The sequence below is a fragment of the Stegostoma tigrinum genome, chromosome 3 (assembly GCF_030684315.1).
Source record: "Stegostoma tigrinum isolate sSteTig4 chromosome 3, sSteTig4.hap1, whole genome shotgun sequence".
NCBI classification, from domain to species: domain Eukaryota; kingdom Metazoa; phylum Chordata; class Chondrichthyes; order Orectolobiformes; family Stegostomatidae; genus Stegostoma; species Stegostoma tigrinum.
Genome location: NC_081356.1, coordinates 137,584,795 through 137,604,027, shown reverse-complemented (window position 1 = coordinate 137,604,027; position 19,233 = coordinate 137,584,795). Strand labels below are relative to the sequence as shown.

The 19,233-nt window shown below is 45.2% G+C and overlaps 1 protein-coding gene across 5 annotated transcripts in view; it reads left to right on the top strand.

Annotated features, from left to right (window-relative positions):
- spef2 (sperm flagellar 2) overlaps positions 1 to 19,233 on the top strand; it is a 239,677-nt gene that overhangs the window by 110,840 nt on the left and 109,604 nt on the right. For all 5 annotated transcript variants that reach the window (XM_059644984.1, XM_059644985.1, XM_059644986.1 and 2 more), the window contains exons 17-18: positions 1,982 to 2,139; positions 14,981 to 15,100. In XM_059644984.1, the coding sequence (XP_059500967.1) occupies positions 1,982 to 2,139; positions 14,981 to 15,100 (278 nt within the window). The remainder of the gene's footprint in view (positions 1 to 1,981; positions 2,140 to 14,980; positions 15,101 to 19,233) is intronic.

Here is a 19,233-nt window from a genome sequence, read left to right as displayed (position 1 = left end):
AATGGGAACTGCAGATGCTGGAGAATTCCAAGATAATAAAATGTGAGGCTGGATGAGCACAGCAGGCCAAGCAGCATCTCAGGAGCACAAAAGCTGACGTTTCGGGCCTAGACCCCTCTGATGAAGGGTCTAGGCCCGAAACGTCAGCTTTTGTGCTCCTGAGATGCTGCTTGGCCTGCTGTGTTCATCCAGCCTCGCATAGGTAAACATTGATACTTTAGAGGATGAGAGGGCCAATTTAATAACTGGGAATGAGGAAATAGCCGAGACATTAAACCGTTATTTCATGTCGGTCTTCACAGTGAAAGACACAAGTGTTGAAAACTAATTGCTATACGGTTGCAGCAGGTGAGGACCAAGAAACTATCATTATCACTAAGGAGGCAGTGCTGGGCAAGCTACAGGGGCTAAAGGTAGACAAGTCTCCTGGCTCTGATGAAATGCATCCCAGGACACTAAAAGAGGTTATGGCGGAAGTAGCAAATGCACTATTACTTATTTGCCAAAATTCATCGACTTTGGGTGGTTCCCTCAGATTGGAAAACAGCCAATGTAGTAAAAAAAGAAATAGACTAAAAGCAGGTAACTATTGGCCAGTGAGCTTAACATTGGCAGTGGGGAAAATGCTTGGATCTATCACTAATGAAGAAATAGCAAGACATCTGGATATAAATTGTCCCATTGGGAACATCCAGCATGGTTTCATGAAGGGTAGGTCATGTTTACCTAATTTGGTGGAATTCTTTAAGGACATTACTTTCATGGTGGACAATGGGGAACCTGTGGATGTGGTGTACCTGGATTTCCAGAAGGTATTTGACAAGGTGCCACACCAAAGGCTGCTACGTAAGGTAAAGTTGCACGGTATTACAGGTAATGTACTGGCATGGATAGAGGATTGGTTGACCAGTAGAAAGCAAAGAGGTGTTTTTCTGGTTGATGGTTAGTGGCTGGTGGTATGCCCCAGGGATCAGTGTTGGGACCACAACTGTTTACAATTTACATCGAGGACTTGGAGCTGGGGACTGAGTGTGTTGTGTCACAAGTTGCAGATGGCACTAAGGTGAGTGGTAGAGCAAAGTGTGCAGAAGACACTGAAAGTCTGCAGAGGGATACAGACAGTCCACGTGAGTGGGCAAAGGTCTGGAGATGGGGTACAATGTTGGTAAGTGTGAGGCCGTCCATTTTGTCAGGAGTAACAGCAAAATGGACTCTGTTTCAAATGGTAAAAGATTGTGATACGCTGCTGTGCAGAGGGACCTGGGTGTCCTTGTGCATGAATCACTGAAGGTGGGATTGCAGGTGCAGCAGGTAATTTAAAAGGCAAATGGAATTCTGTCTGCCATTGCTCGAGGGATGGAGTTTAAAAACAGGGAGGCTGTGCTGCAGCTGTATCGGGTCCTGGTGAGGCCACACCTGGAGTACTGTGTGCAGTTTTGGGCTCCTCGCTTGAGAAGGGATGGACCAGCACTGGGGGGGGGTGCAGAGGAGATTCACTCGGTTGATTCCAGAGTCGAGAGGGTTGGATTACAAGGAGAGACTGAGTAGACTGGGATTATACTCATTGGAATTCTGCAGAATGAGGGGAGATCTTTTAGAAACATATAAGATTATGAAGGGAATAGATAAAGTGGAGGCAGGGTGGATGTTTCCGCCAGCAGGTGAAACTAGGACTAGAGGGCATCAAGAAGCAGATGTAGGACTGAGGCCAGAAAGAACTTCTTAACCCAAAGGTTTGTGAATCTGTGGAATTCCCTGCCCAGTAAAGCAGTTGAAGCAACCTCGCTGAATGTGTTTAAGGCAAGGCTGGATAAATTTTTTGAACAGTAAAGGACTTAAGGGTTATGGTGAGTGGGCGGGTAAGTGAAACTGAGTCTCAAAAAGATCAGCCATGATCTTATTAAATGGTGAGGCACGCTCGAGGGGACAGATGGCCTCCTCCTGCTCCTAGTTCTTATGTTCTAATGTTATCCTTTTACAGGCTGGCTAGCTTCCTCGACCATTGGCCCAAATTGGAGAAATGGTTTGAGGTGAAGCAGAAGATTCTGGTGAGGGTGAATGGGGAACTGGAACACACTGAGTTGTTGGAAAAACTGGAGCTCATCCTGGTCGAAACCTTGTACAAGAAACAGTGTAAAGGTGAGAGAAGTAACTTTCTCAGCAACACAAGTTGTTTTCCCAGGTTCTGAGAAAGGGTCACCGGACCCAAAACGTTAACTCTGACTTTTTTTCTGCAGAGATGCTGCCAGACCCGCTGAACTTTTCCAGCAATTTCCATTTTCATTCCTGATTTTTAGCATTCGCAGCATTTTCATTTTTCATTTTGACAGAGTGTCAACCCTCACTGGAGTAATGTGTGGAAAATCAAGTGCAGCCATTTGTTGAGTTGTTACAAAACTTAAAGATTTTCTCAAGTAAACAAAGTTGCCAATTTTCATAGCGTTATAGAATCAGAACAGAAAAAGGCCCTTCAACCCTAGGTCCGAAACAACAGCTTTTGTGCTCCTAAGATGCTGCTTATGCTGTTGTGTTCATCCAGCTTCACACTGTGTTATTTCTCAGGAGAAATAGGTGATGGACACAGGGGGAAACTGGAATATCAATTTTGTCTTTGTTCCCAAGTTTTGCTGTTGAGATGATCTTTGTGACACTTCTCCTGGCCAGCACTTTGCGCCAGTTGTCTTTCTCTAGATGCTTCCACTGATTGATGAGAGACACAGGTGACTGTTTCATTTGTAAAATGTCCCTGACTTATCAATTCAATATAACAGCTTACAACAACCATTGCAGGAAAGATAAACTCGTTTTCGTTAGGATTACAGTGAGTTTTGACTGCAGAGAACTAAGAAACTGCTCTCGAGCTGGGGAAGAACTGAACACTTTCCTTTCTCTATAACATGTTCCTAGTTCCAAGCTGCTCAGTTACCTGACAACCAGTTATATAGTTGTTGGCAGCAAAAGAAGGTCACTGTCATCAATACCTGGTCACTAGTCCATAGACCAATCAACTTCATGTTGCTAACAATAAACTCACTCAGCTCCAAACTGTCTACATCTCAAGCTGCACTAGTGGATTGCTGAAACAAGCATTTACATGATGCAGCCTGCAATGGGGACCAGGTTCATTGCTTTCGCAATTGCAGTCACCCTTTCACACACTGATTTTAAAACAGCTGTTCCCTTTTCCGTCCCTAAAATATTACAAACACGATCCTCACATGCCTCAAGAAAATGAAATGCCATTTCAAAAATGGGTTTCAATTTAAAACATGTGATACACAAACAACAATATGACCTGAGACTGTCTCAGCATTTCTTAAACTTCGAACGTACACTGACATTTTACACTTTGGACATTATAACTGTGGTTGCATCATCTCCTCCAATCATTGAAATCTTGCATGAATTTTGCAGGAAGTAACTCACCTCCTGAATCCCCAAAGCCTGTCTACAAGGCACAAGTCAGGAGTGTGATGGAATACTCCCCATTTGCCTGGATGGGGCAGCCTCAATAACACTCTAGAAGCTCAACACTATCCAGGACAAAGCAGTCTACTTGATTGGTATCACATCCATGAGCATTCACTCCCACCAGCAGTGTGTACCATCTATCAGCATTGTGGACCATCTACAAGTTGAACCACAGAAATTCACCAAAGATCCTTTCCTGCCATGTACATTCAAAATAAAATGCAGTGAAGTGTGCACCGTCGCTCATACATAAGCGCCATTGACAATAAAATAAAGAATGATAACTTAAAGAGAGTTCAACTTACCTTCTTTGCTGCTGTACCACTGCCAAAGTCCCACTCTGGGCTTTCCAGCCCAAGCTATGCCATCAAGAGTGTCTTGCTCCAGCTATACCAGCCCACGCCATGCTGCTGTCAGGGGCTTACTCCACATGGAAACCAAGACCCCTGCTCCGGGTCTCACAGGCCGACCAGCTGACACATTCACCACCTCTGACAGTGCTGCTGCTACTCCAGAGCCCATTGAAGCCACCTCCCACTGCTGAACTCTCTCAGCCACCCATCGCTCCGGGACTGAGCCCCCATGATTCCCAGAGTACACAGCCTGAGGTGTCCTGAGGAAGGATCACTCTACCCAAACATTAACTCTGATCTCTGTCCACAGATGCTGCCAGACCTGCTGAGCTTTTTCAGCAATTTCTGTTTTTGACATGATGCTTTATGGAACAGAAGAAAGATGGTCTGAAAACAAAGGTTTTGGATTGGGGGAAGGCAGATCTTATTAAAATATGTCTGGATCTGGCCAAGACAGACCAGGAACAATTACTTGTGGGTAAATCTAAATAAGAACAGTGGGAGGGTTCAAAAAGGAACTGGGGAGTACAAGGCCCAACATGTCCCATGAGGGTGAAAGGTTGGAAGGACAACCTCTGAGAACTCTGGAGCTCTGAGAATATTTAGGACTGGATAAAAAGGGGAAAGAAAGACATATAACAGGTACAGAGGGAGCAAATCAAACAGAGCCCTGGTGGAACGTAGTAACTATCGCGGGAGGCTCCAGAAAGGTTACTGAGGGAAGCGAGAGAGGAAATAGCCGGGGCCTTAACAGATATCTTTGCAGCGTCCTTAGACACAGGTGAGGTCCCAGAGGACTGGAGACTTGCTAATGTTGTCCCCTTGTTTAAGAAGGGCATCAAGGATAATCCAGGTAATTATCGACCGGTGAGCCTGACATCAGTGGTAGGGAAGCTACTGGAGAAGATACTGAGGAATAGGATCTATTCCCATTTGGAAGAAAATGGGCTTATCAGTGATAGGCAACATGGTTTTGTGCAGGGAAGGTCATGTCTTACCAACTTAATAGAATTCTTTGAGGACGTGACAAAGTTGATTGATGAGGGAAAGGCTGTAGATGCCATATACATGGACTTCAGTAAGGCGTTTGATAAGGTTCCCCATGGCAGGCTGATGGTGAAAGTGATGTCACATGGGGTCCAGGGTGTGCTAGCTAGATGGATTAAAAAACTGGCTGGGCAACAGGAGACAGAGGGTATTAGTAGAAGGGAGTTTCTCAAATTGGAGACCTGTAACCAGTGGTGTTCCACAGGGATCTGTGCTGGGACCACTGTTGTTTGTGTTATATGTAAATGATTTGGAGGAAAGTGTAGGTGGCCTGATCAGCAAGTTTGCTGATGACACTAAGATTAGTGGAGTAGCTGATAGTGAAGGGGACTGTCAGAGATTACAGCAGAATATAGATAGACTGGAGAGTTGGGCAGATAAATGGCAGATGGAGTTCAATCCGGGCAAATGTGAGGTGATGCATTTTGGAAGATCAAATTCAAGGGCGAACTATACAGTAAATGGAAAAGTCCTGGGGAAAATTGATGAACACAGAGATCTGGGTGTTCAGGTCCATTGTTCCCCGAAGGTGACAACGCAGGTCAGTAGGGTGGTCAAGAAGGCATATGGCATGCTTTCCTTCATTGGGCGGGGTATTGAGTACAAGAGTTGGCAGGTCATGTTGCAGTTGTATAGGACTTTGGTTCAGCCACATTTGGAGTACTGTGTACAGTTCTGGTCGCTACATTACCAAAAGGATGTGGATGCTTTGGAGAGGGTGCAGAGGAGGTTCACCAGGATGTTGCCTGGTATGGAGGGTGCTAGCTATGAAGAGAGGTTGAATAGATTAGGATTATTTACATTAGAAAGACGGAGATTGAGGGGGGATCTGATTGAAGTCTACAAAATCACAAGGGGTATAGACAGGGTGGATAGCAAGAAGCTTTTTCCCAGAGTGGGGGACTCAATTACTAGGGGTCATGAGTTCAAATTGAGAGGAGGAAAGTTAAAGGGAGATATGTGTGGAAAGTTCTTTACACAGAGGGTGGTGGGTGCCTGGAACGTGTTGCCAGCGGAGGTGGTAGACTCAGACACATTAGTGTCTTTTAAGATATATTTGGACAGGTACATGGATGGGCAGGGAGCAAATGGACACAGACTGTTAGAAAATAGATGACAGGTTAGACAGAGGATCTTGATCGGCGCAGGCTTGGAGGGCTGAAGGCCTGTTCCTGTGCTGTAGGTTTCTTTGTTCTTTGTTTTTTGTTCAATGAAGAGAGCAAAGAGGGAGCATGAGAAAATACTGTTTCGGGAGAATCCCAAGATATTCAGTAAGTATATGAAGGGGAAGACAATACCCAGGGTAAGAGTAGGGCCCATTACAGACCAAGGGGGCAATCTGTGTGTGAAGCTGGAGGGCATTGATGGAGTGTTATATGGAGCACTTCACATCTGTCTTTACTCAGGAGAGCATAGAAGCAAATACACAATTTTGGAAGATGGAATGTGAGGTTCTTGATGAATTGTTACAGTGAATTGGGGAGGTGATGGTCTAGTGGCACTACCACTGGACTGTTAGTCCAAAGACCCAGATAAAGTTCTGGGTTTGAATCCAGCCACATCAGATGGTTGAAATTAAATTCAATAAATTCCTAGAATTAAGAGTCTAATGATGACTGTGAATCCATTGTTAATTGTTGGAAAAACCCACCTGGTTCACTGATGCCCTTTAGGGAAGGAAACTGCCATCCTTACCTGGCTTGGCCTACATGTGACTCCAGACCCACAGCAATGTTGTTGACTCTCAACTGCGCTGTGGGTAATTAGGGACGGGCAATAAATGCTGCCTGGCCAGCGATGTCCTCTTCCCGTGAATGAATAAAGAAAATAAAAGAAGGTAATGTAGGTTTTGGTGAGATTAATAGTGGATAAATCCTCAGGTCTGAGTGTGTTGTGTCCCAGGCTGCTGTGGGAGACGAGGAAGGAAAGTACAGGGCCCCAGACCCTAATGTCTAATTCCTCTCTGACCAAAAGGGAGATGCCAGAGGACTAGAGGCAAGTTAAGAGGGTGATTCAGAAGGAATATGAGGTGCTTGCATTTATCAGTCATGGCCTAGATGATAAGAACAGGGAGGTTATATGGAGCTGTACAGGACTTTGGTTAGGCCCCAGCTGGAGCACTGTGTGCAGTTCTGGTCACCGCAGTATAGGAAGGATGTGAGTACACTAAAGGGGGTGCAGGGGGAGATTCATCAGGATGTTGCCAGAGATGGAGCAGGATAGTGATGGAGAGGGGCTGAATGAGATTAGATTGTTTTCTATGGAGTACAGAAGGCTGAGGGGGAGCCTCACAGAGGTGGATAAGATTATGAGGGGCATGGACAGGGTGGATAAAAAGCAGTTGTTCCAGTCAGTCAAAGGGTCAAGATCAAGCGGGAGCATTTTTTTAGGTGAAAAACAGGAGGTTTACAGGGGATTTGAGGGTGGTGGGTGTCCGGAGTGCATTGCTTGGGAGGGTAGTTGAGGTGTGAAACCTCACTACTTTTAAAAGGTGGTTGAATGATCATCTAACGTTTCATATTCAACGTTTCATTCTCTGGGAAGCTAGGGAGGAGGTGGCGGAGCCTTTGGCCTTATATCTTTGAGTCCTCATTGTCTACAGGTTTAGTACCAGAGGACTGGAGGATTGCAAATGTTGTGCCCTTGTTCAAGAAGGGCAGTAGAGATGACCCAGGTAATTATAGACCTGTGAGCCTTATGTCTGTTGTAGGAAAAATTTTGGAAAGGATTATAAGAGATAGGATCTCACAAGCAACAATTTGATTGGAGGTAGTCAGCATGGATTCTTCAAGGGCAGGTCGTGACTCACAAACCTCATTGATTTTTTGAGAAGACGACCAAGCATGTGGATGAGGGTAGGGCAGTTGGGGTGGTGTACATGGACTTCCGTAAAGCCTTTGATAAGGTTCCACATGGTAGGTTATTGGAGAAAATACGGAGGCACGGGATTGAGGGAGATTTAGCATTTTGGATTCGAAACTGGCTTTCTGTAAGAAGGCAACAAGTGGTGGTTGATGGAAAATATTCAGCCTGCAGTCCGGTTACTAGTGGTGTGCCTCAGGGATGTGTTTTGGGACCACTGCTGTGCAGAGGGATTGTGTTCCGGAGCTGTGATGTCATGCTACAACTGTACAAAATGCTAGTGCAACCTCATTTGGAATATTGTGTGCAGTTCTGGTCGCCCCATTACAGGAAGGATGTGGAAGCATTGGAAAAGGTGCAGAGGAGATTTACCAGGATGTTGCCTGGTCTGGAGCGCAGGCCCTATGAAGAAAGGCTGAGGGACTTGGGTCTGTTGTCATTGGAGAGAAGGAGGCTAAGAGGGTATTTAAAAGAGACATACAAGATGATCAGAGGATTAGATAGGGTGGACAGTGAGAGTCTTTTTCCAAGGATGATGATGTCACTTGTACAAGGGGGCATAGCTACGAATTGAGGGGTGATAGATTTAAGACATTGCAACGGTAGTAGATTCGCCAACTTTAGGTACATTTGAGTCGTCATTGGATAAGCATATGGACGTACATGGAATAGTGTAGGTTAGATGGGTTTGAGATCGGTATGACAGGTCGGCACAACATCGAGGGCCGAAGGGCCTGTACTGTGCTGTAATGTTCTATGTATGTATAGATGTCAGAGGCAGGTTGTTTACTGGGAGAGTGGTAAGGGTGTGGAACGCCCTGCCTGCCAATTTAGTTAACTCAGCCACATTAGGGGCATTTAAACAGTCCTTGGATAAGCAGATGGATAATGATGGGATAGTGGAGGGGGATGGGCTTAGATTAGTTTGCAGGCCGGCGCAACATCGAGGGCTGAAGGTCCTGTTCTGCGCTGTATTGTTCTATGTTCTATATCATTCAGGGCTATGAAGTTGGACTGGTTTAGATTTAGAGTGGATTTTTCAGGACAGACTTGATGGACCTCTGGTCGTCTTCTGCACTGTATGATTATGAGAACTTTACAGTACAGAAATGAAAAAAGGGACAGTCACTTTGCTGGGATTATACTGTCGGCCTTCCAACAGTCAGCGGGAACTAGAGGACCAAATGTAGAGTCATAGAATTTTGCAATATAGAAGGAGGTTATTTGACCCATCATGGCTGTACCAGCTCTCCAAACAGCTTCCCAGATAATCCAGCCCTATCTCCCTAGCTGTCTAAATTCATTCCTTTAAATTGTATATCCAGGTCTCTTTTGAAAATTCCTATGGAATCCGCCTCCACCATTCTCCCAGGCAACACATCCTGTCTACCTGTGACACAACCTGAGCCACTAGCAGTCTCTGTTTGACAACACTACCCAGGGCCCTACTGTTAACTCTGCAAGCCCTGCCCTTGTTTGCCTTGCCAAAATGCAATATCTCGCGTGTATCCAAATTCGACTCCATCTCCCACTCCTCAGCCGATTTTTCTAACTCATCCATGCTGACCAAGTTTCCCAAACTAATCTAGTCCGATTTGCGTGCATTTGGCCCATATCCCTCTCAACCCTTCCTATTCATGCTCCTCTACAAGTGTCTTTCAAATATTGTAATTGTACCTGCATCCACCACTTTCTCATATGAACCACCTTCTATGTGAAAAAGTCGTCCCTTGTCCCTTCTAAATCTTTCTCCTTTCACCTTAAAAGTATGCCCCTTAGTTTTGAATTCCTCCACGTGAGGGACAAGACGACTGTTCACCTTATCCATACCCCTCACGGTTTCATAAATCTCTATAAGGTCACCTCTCAACCTCATTTACTCCAGTTACAAAAGTCCCAGCTTATCCAACCTTTCCTTCAAACTCAAATGTTCCAACCCTGGCAACATTTGAGTAAATCTTTACTGAACCCTCACCAATTTAATTACATCCTGCCTATAGTAGGATGACTAGAACTATCACACTATTCCCTAATACACAGCCTCATCAATGTTCTGTACAACCCTATGACATCGCAACTCCTATACTCAATGAAGGCAGGTTCACTCGAGGGGTTAGGGTCTGGGATGTACTGTCTGAGAGTGTGGGGGGGGCAGGTTCACTCGAGGGGTTAGGGTCTGGAATGTACTGTCTGAGAGTGTGGGGGGGAGGCAGGTTCACTCGAGGAGTTAGGTCTGGGATGTGCTGTCCGATAGTGTGGGTGAGGGGGCAGGTTCACTCGAGGGGTTAAGGTCTGGGATGTGCTGTCCGAGAGTGTGGTAAACATGCCTTGAGCATACCATGTATATTTGAAGAAGCACTTCCCTGTTCATTTCATTTTTCTTGCCAGTTACCTTCATAATTCATATTGTTCCTTAATTTTTTGTTTGACAGTCAATTGTTGACTTTTAAAACTTTTTCAATCCTCTGATTTAGCAGCTATCTTCTATAATTTTACGTTGTAATTTCCCTTTGATAGTGTGCGTAACTTCTCTGCTTATCTATGGTTGTTTTATCCTGTGCCTGGAATCCTGCTTCGTCACTGAGATAGCGTTTTGCAGAGAGTCACAAATGATTTTTTTTTATGAAAGCCTATCGTTTGCTGTCAATTGTCTTTTCTGCCAAACCCCTTTCCCAGTCAGTTTCAGTCAACTCTGCATTCAATTCTATTTGTTCCCCTCATTTAACTTTAGTACAGTTGTTTTTGTCTCAGATTTCTCCCTCTCAGTCTGAATATCGAATTGTACCATGTCACAATGACTGATCTCAGGTAGATCTTTTCCTTGCAATTATTTATTTACCCTTACACATTACCAGATCCAAAACAGTCTGAGCCCTGGCATTTTTTAGAAAGGAGGAGGAATGTGAAGATCTTTTTTTTATTCTTGAGGTTTTTAACATTTGCAGGCTAAAATGAGAAGGGACTTTTTGGCAACCAGTGTTTTAAAACAACTGCTGCATGTTTTCAAAAGCCCAGTCACCTCTCCCTTACAGCAAGCATTGTGTAAACAGCTGTTTGAACATGGCATCCAGGGGTGTGCAGGCTAGGTAGATTAGCCATGCAGGGTTACTGGGATAGGGTAGCTTGCTGTTCAGAGGATTGCTGTGGATTCGATATACCAAATGACCTGCTTCCACACTGTAGGGGTTTGATGCCAGTTCTCTGCTTAGAGAGACAGACTGAGGCAGGGGGAAAGGTTGACGTGGAGCCATGGAACCCTTCTGGGGCAGAGCATCCCATATATCCACCACTCTCTGGATGAGGAAGTTTTTCCTCAACTCTGTTCTAAATGGCCCACCCCTTATTTTTTCCTCAACTCTGTTCTAAATGGCCCACCCCTTAGCATTGTGAGAATTGAACCCATGCTGTTGGTATCACTCTGCATTGCAGACCAGCCACCCAGCCAATTTAGCTAAATGACCTCCTGGCTCTGATCTGAACTTGCTGTTGGAATGTAGATGAGCCTTTAAACTGTAGCCTATTCTGCTCAGGCAGTCAAAGGTTTATCTACTATGATTTAATCCAGGGAGGCAGCAGGGTCCCCTCTGTAGCCAGTTACATCGGCCATTCACTGATTTATTAATGTTGTTGGATGGTTTACACCTGGGCAGGACTGGGACTGATGTCCTTGGGGAACGCTTGGTAGAGTGGTTGGGAATTGTTTAATCTAACATTACTAGGTGCAAGAACAGGCAGGGAAATGCTACTGAAGAGAGCAGGGGAGGTGGTCTAAAATTCATGTGTTTCAATGTGAGAAGTATAAGGCAAGGTGGATGAACTTAGAGCTTTGGTTAGTACTTGGAACCATGACAGAGACTTGTCTGAAAGAGGGACAGGACTAGCAGCTGGATGTCCCAGCATTTAGATGTTTCCGGTGTGACAGAAAGGGATGTAAAAGGGCTGGGAGAGTTGCATTACTGGTATAGAAGTATCTCACAGCTGTACTGAGAGAAGATCAGAGGACTCGTGCAATGAGGCAATATGGGTGGAATTCAGGAACAGGAAAGGTGAAATCACAATGCTCAGGATGTACTATCGGCTTCCCAACAGCCAGCAGAAGGTAGAGGAGAGAATAAGTATACAGATTTAGGAAAGATGTAAAAACAGCAGAGTTGTTGTGGTAGATGATTTTAACTTACCCTGCATTGACTGGAACTCACTACACGTGAAGAGCTTGGATGGGGCAGAATTTGTAACTTTCAGGAGGGATTCTTAACACAATTTGTAAACTGTCCAACCAGGGAAGGGGTTATACTGGAGAGATAATGGGAACTGCAGATGCTGGAGAATCTGAGATAACAAAGTGTGAAGCTGGGTGAACACAGTAGGATGTTGCTTGGCCTGCAGTGTTCATCCAGCTCCACACTTTGTTATAAGGGGTTCTACTGGAACTAGTTTTGGAACATGAGCCCGACCAGGTGCGTGAAGTTTCAGTGGGAGAGCATTTCGGGACTGGTGACCATAACACCATGAGTTTTAAGATACTCGTGGATATGGATAACACCAGTCCTTGGGCAAAGGTGTTCGACTGGGGTAAGGTGAACTAAGACAATATGAGGCAGGAACTGGAGAGTTTTGATTGGAGGCGGCTGTTTGAGGGTAAGTCCACATCAGGACATGGGAGTATTTCAAACAGCAGTTGAAAGGAGTTCAGGACAGACAATAGACAATAGGTGCAGGAGTAGGCCATTTGGCCCTTCAAGCCAGCACCACCATTCATTATGATCATGGCTGATCATCCACAATCAGTATCCTGTTCCTGCCTTATCCCCATAACCCTTGATTCCACTATCTTTAAGAGCTCTTTCTATTTCTTTCTTGAAAGTATCCAGCGAGTTGGCCTCCACTGCCTTCTGGGGCAGAGCATCCCATATATCCACCACTCTCTGGATGAGGAAGTTTTTCCTCAACTCTGTTCTAAATGGCCCACCCCTTATTTTTAAACTGTGCCCTCTGGTTCTGGACTCACCCATCAGTGGAAACATGCTTCCTACCTCCAGAATGTCCAATCCCTTAATAATCTTATACGCCTCAATCAGATCCCCTGTCATCCTTCTAAACTCAAATGTATTCCTGTGAGATTGGAGGACAAGGTATGGCAAGTTATGTAAACCATGGATGACCAGAGATGTTATGACCTTGGTCGAAAAGAAAAAGGAAGCATACGTAAGGTCAAGCAGGATGAGAACTGACAAAGCCATTGAAGTATGTAAGGAAAAGTAGGTTTCAGCTTAAATAAGGAAGTAAAAATGTAAAAGGGGTCATGAAAAGTCATGAGCAAACAGGATTAAGGAGAATCCTGAGGCTTCTTTTAATGGAGAAAGTGTTGGCCCACTCAAGGACAGAGGAGGGAATCTATCTGTGGAGCCAGAAGAGGTAGGTGAGCTCCTAACTGAATATTTATGTTGGTATTTGCCAAAGAGAAGAAATTGGTGGAAGATCTCAGGGAAGGGAGTGTAGAGTTTCTCAGTCAAGTTGCTATGAAAAACGAAGAGGTGTTATCCATCTTAAAAAATCATTAAGGTAGATAAGTCCCTGGGTCCCTCCGGGATCTATCCCAGAATATTGAGGGAGGCAAGAGAAGAAATTGCTGGAGCAGTGACAGACACCTTTGTATCCTCTTTGGCCACAAGTGAGGTCCCAGGGAACTGGAGAATAGTCAGTGTTGTCCCATTGTTTAAGGAGGGTAGCAGGGATAATCCTGGAAATTCCAGGCCTGGGAGCCTCGCGCTGGTGGTAGGGAACTTATTGGAAAAGTTTCTCAGGGACAAGATCCAAATGCATTTAGAAGCAAATGGACTTATTAGGGATAGACAGCATGGTTTTGTGTGGGCGAAGTCAGGCGTGACTAGCTTGGTCAATTTTTTTGAGGAGATGACGAAGATGACTGATGAGGAAAAAGCGATTGACGTTGCCTACGTAGACTTCAGTGAAACCTTTGACAAGGTCCCTCATGACAGACGGGTACAAAAGGTGAAGTCACATTGTATCGGGGTGAGCTGGCAAGGTGTATGCAGAACTGGCTTAGCCATAGGAGACAGAGGGTAGTGATGGTAGGTTGCTTTTCAGAATGGAGTGTTGTGAGTAGTGATGGTCCATGGGGATCGGTGCTGGGACCTGTGCTGTTCTTGGTCTACACGAATGGTTTGGAGGAAAATATAGCTGGTCTAATTAGTAAGTTTGCGGGTGATACAAAGATTGATGGAGTTGCAGATAGTGAGGAGGATTGTCAGAGGAGACAGCAGAATATAGATCAGCTGAAGGCATGGGCAGAAAAATGGCAGATGGAGTTTAATCCGGTCAAATATAAGGCAATGCATTTTGGAAGGTCAGGTACAGGTGGAAATTATACAATGAATGGCTGATACGCAGAGGGATCTGGGTGTACAGGTCCACAAATCACTGAAGGTGGCAGAGCAGCTAGATAAGGTTGTAGAAAAGGCCTATGGCACCCTTGCCTTCATTGGAAGAGGCGTTGAGTATAAGGATAGACAAGTTACACTGCAGCTTTATAGGACTTCAGTTAGGCTGTACTTGGAATATTGTGTACATTTCTAATCACCGCACTACCAGAAGGATGTGGATGCTTTGGAGAGGGTACAGAAAAGGTTTCCCAGGATGTTGCCTGGTATTGGGGAGTTTAGCTCGGAAGGAAGGTTGGAGAGGCCGGGTTTGTTTTCACTGGAATGCAGGAGGTTGTGGGGAGACCTAATAGAAGTTTATTAGATTGTGAAGATGAGGCATTTTCCTAGCCTGGTGGGACCAATTACTAGGGGACACAGGTTCAAGGTGCGAAGGTGGAAGTTTAAAAGAGATATGTGAGGCATGTTTTTCACACAAAAGGTCGTGAGTGCCTGGAATGTGTTGTCAGAGGAGTTGGTGGAAGCAGACACAACAGCATTCAGGAAGCACCTGGACAAATACATGAATAGGAAGGGAACAGAGGGATATGGATCCTGTAAGTGAAGCCAGTTTAGTATGAAAGGGCAAAATGTGTCAGCGCAGGCTTGGATGGCCAAACGGCCTGTTCCTGTGCTGTATTTTTTTGCTGTCTGTTGTTCTATGTCCTTCCTGTGTACAAATAGTTTGTCACATTTTGTGAAACGTCAGCCTTAGTGATGTTGTTTTAAATGCATCAGCCCATTCTGTGGCTGTGAAGAGATTCAGGATTATGAGGAGCTAATGCTGTGCATGGTCTAAATTCACAGAAGTGGTGCCAGAAAAACCTGCCGACACCGAAATGCTTCCTTCCACGGCTCAGACGGAGTCAACCCCATCCCCCGTGACTCAGGACAATATTCCAAAGGAAGGAAAATCCATGAAGAGTGGTAAGTCGTGAGGGAGGGTATAGAGCCTGTACCTTTCAATAAAGATACGTGCTGGGAGGACTGTCATATTCTTCAACTTCAGCCTCTGACTATTGACATCACTCAAGATGTTTCTGTTATCCTCCCACTTATATGAAAAACAGGAGCGGGAGTAGGCCGTTCAGCCCTCTGAGCCTGGTGCCCCATTCAGTATGATCATGCCTGATCATCCAACTCAGTCTCCTGTTCCCACTCTCTCCACACATACTTTGACCCATTTAACTCTAAGAACTATGTCTAACTCCTTCTTAAAAACATTCAATATTTTGGCTTCAACCAGTTTCTGTGGCAGACAATCCCACAGGTTCACCACCCACTGAGGAAAGACATTTCTCTTCATTTTAGTCCTGAATGGCATACACTGTATCCTTAGACTGTGAGCCCTGGCTTTGGATTAGATTGTCGTCTAGGACATTCTTGGTTGACAAACAGGAGGCTGCAAGATCATAGCGGGCCAGGCAGCATCTTCAGGACATTCTGAAGAAGGGTAATACCGGAAATGTTGACTGCTCCTTTCACCCAGATACTGCCCGGCCTACTGTGTTTTTCCAGCCTCCTGTTTGCCTACCTTGGATTCCAGCATCTGTAGGTTTTTTGTCTGTCTCTGGAACATCTTTCCTGTGTTTACTCTGTCCTACCCTGTTAGAATTTTATAGGTTTCTATGACATCCCCTCATTCTTCTAAACTCCAGTGAATATAGCCCTAAGCAATCCAGTTTCTCTTCATATGTCAGTCCTGCCATCCCAGGAATCTGTCTGGGAAACCTTTGTTGCATTCACATCATCTCCAGAACATCTTTCCTCAGGTAAGCACTGGTGTAAAGGACACCAGTGTCTCATTTCGCCTCCCCTTTCCCACTCTATCCACATTTAGATAATAATCTGCCTTCCTGTTTTTGCACCCAAAGTGGACAACCTTCCATTTATCTACATTTTATTTCATCTGCCATGCATTTGCTCATTCATTCAATGTGTTCAGTTTACACTGAAGCATTTCTGCATTCTCCTTACTGTTCACCCTCCCATCCAGCGTGTATTGTCTATAAATTACATTGAACTCCCTCATGTAAATCATTAATAATTGTTGTGAATTTGCGAACAGTTCTGATGCAACTTTCTGAGGGCTACTTGGATGAGTGGACTGTTCCCCATATTGATCATCACCTGCCGCAATTCCTCCAAGTCACTAAATCTATCGACCTTGGAAATCATTTGACACTCTGTAAGATTACCCTGAGCTCTGTACATTGAATGGGCAATAGTGCATGCTATTACTGAATTGACTCATTTAAAGATCGCTGGGTTAAAATCCTGGAACTCCCTCCCTAGCGGCTTTAGAACATAGAACATAGAACAGTACAGCACAGAACAGGCCCTTCAGCCCACAATGTTGTGCCGACCATTGATCCTCATGTATGCACCCTCAAATTTCTGTGACCATATGCATGTCCAGCAGTCTCTTAAATGACCCCAATGACCTTGCTTCCACAACTGCTGCTGGCAACGCATTCCACGCTCTCACAACTCTCTGTGTAAAGAACCCGCCTCTGACATCCGCTCTATACTTGCCACCAACCAGCTTAAAACTATGACCCCTCGTGCTAGCCATTTCTGCCCTGGGAAATAGTCTCTGGCTATCAACTCTATCTATGCCTCTCATTATCTTGTATACCTCAATTAGGTCCCCTCTCCTCCTCCTTTTCTCCAATGAAAAGAGACCAAGCTCAGTCAACCTCTCTTCATAAGATAAGCCCTCCAGTCCAGGCAGCATCCTGGTAAACCTCCTCTGAACTGTCTCCAAAGCATCCACATCTTTCCTATAATACGGCGACCAGAACTGGACGCAGTATTCCAAGTGCGGTCTAACCAAAGCTTTATAGAGCTGCAACAAGATCTCACGACTCTTAAACTCAATCCCCCTGTTAATGAAAGCCAAAACACCATATGCTTTCTTAACAACCCTGTCCACTTGGGTGGCCATTTTAAGGGATCTATGTATCTGCACACCAAGATCCCTCTGTTCCTCCACACTGCCAAGAATCCTATCCTTAATCCTGTACTCAGCTTTCAAATTCGACCTTCCAAAATGCATCACCTCGCATTTATCCAGGTTGAACTCCATCTGCCACCTCTCAGCCCATCTCTGCAACCTGTCAATGTCCCGCTGCAGCCTACAACAGCCCTCTATACTGTCAACGGCACCTCCAACCTTTGTGTCCTCTGCAAACTTGCTGACCCATCCTTCAATCCCCTCATCCAAGTCATTAATAAAAATTACAAACAGTAGAGGCCCAAGGACAGACCCCTGTGGAACCCCACTCACCACTGAGTGTGTCTATCTTCATCAAATGGACTTTACAGTTCACTCCTCATTTTAACAATCTCCATTTATTATCGAGTTTGTAAATCTGAAACCCTCCACCTCTCGGATTCCAGGCCAAAGCATCCTGCTTGATTGGCACCACATCCACAAGTACCCACTCCCTCCATCACCAACACTCAGTAGCAGCAGTGTGTACCATCTACAAGATGCACTGCAGAAATTCACCAAACACCCTCAGACAGCACCTTCCAAACACACGACCCACTTCCATACAGAAGGACAAGGGCAGCAGTTACATGGGAACACCACCCCCTGCAAGTTCAACTCTAAACCTTCCTTATTAGAATTAGAGGGGATAAATTTAAAACGGAAATGAGGAGACATTTCTTCAGCCAGAGAGTGGTGGGGCCTGTGGAATTCATTGCCACTGAGCGCAGTGGAGGCCGGGACATTAGATGCCTTCAAGGCAGAGATTGGTAAATTCTTGATCTCAGAAGGAATCAAGGGCTACGGGAGAGTGCAGGGAAGTGGAGTTGAAATGCCCATCAGCCATGATCAAATGGCAGAGTGGTCTTAATGGTCCGAATGGCCTTACTTCTACTCCTATGTCTTATGGCCTTAAGCCACTCACCATCCTGACTTGGAAATATATTGCTGTTCCTTCACTGTCACTGGGTCAAAATTCTGGAATTCCCTCCCTAAGGGCTTTGTGGGTCAACCCACAGCACATGAACTGTAGTGGTTCAAGAAGGCAGCTCACCCCGACCTTAGCGTGCAGGAGAGACATGTTCCTGTGAAAATGAGGAATAGAAAAGGCAAGATCAGGGATCCATGGATGACAGGTGAAATTGTGAGACTAGCCAAGAGAAAAATGGAAGCATACATGTGGTCTAGGCGACTGAAGACAGACGAAGCTTTGCAAGAATATCTGGAATGTAGAGCGAATCTGAAACGAGGGAATAAGAGGGCTAAGAGAGGACATGTGATATTGCTGGCAAACATGGTTAAGGAAAATCCCAAAGCCTTTTATTCATATATAAAGAGCAAGAGGGTAACTAGAGAAAGGATTGGCCCACTTAGGGACAAAGAAGGAAAGATATGCGCTGAGTCAGAGAAAATGGGTGACATTCTTAACGAGTACTTTGCATCGGTATTCACCAAGGAGAGGGACATGACAGATGTTGAGGTTAGGGATAGATGTTTGCTTACTGTAGGTCAAGTTCACATAAGGAAGGAGGAAGTTTTGGGTATCCTAAAAGACATTAAGGTGGACAAGTCCCCAGGTCCGGATGGGATCTATCCCAGGATACTGAGGGAAGCGAGCGAGGAAATAGCCGGGGCCTTAACAGATATCTTTGCAGTGTCCTTAGACACGGGTGAGGTCTCAGAGGACTGGAGACTTGCTAATGTTGTCCCCTTGTTTAAGAAGGGCAGCAAGGATAATCCACCGGTGAGCCTGACGTCAGTGGTAGGGAAGCTACTGGAGAAGATACTGAGGGATAGGATCTATTCCCAATTGGAAGAAAAAGGGCTTATCAGTGATAGGCAACATGGCTTTGTGCAGGGAAGGTCATGTCTTACCAACTTAATAGAATTCTTTGAGGACGTAACAGAGTTGATTGATGAGGGAAAGGCTGTAGATGTCATAAACATGGACTTCAGTAAGGCGTTTGATAAGGTTCCCCATGGCAGTCTGATGGAGAAAGTGAAGTCACATGGGGTCCAGGGTGTGCTAGCTAGATGGATAAAAAGCTGGCTAGGCAACAGGAGA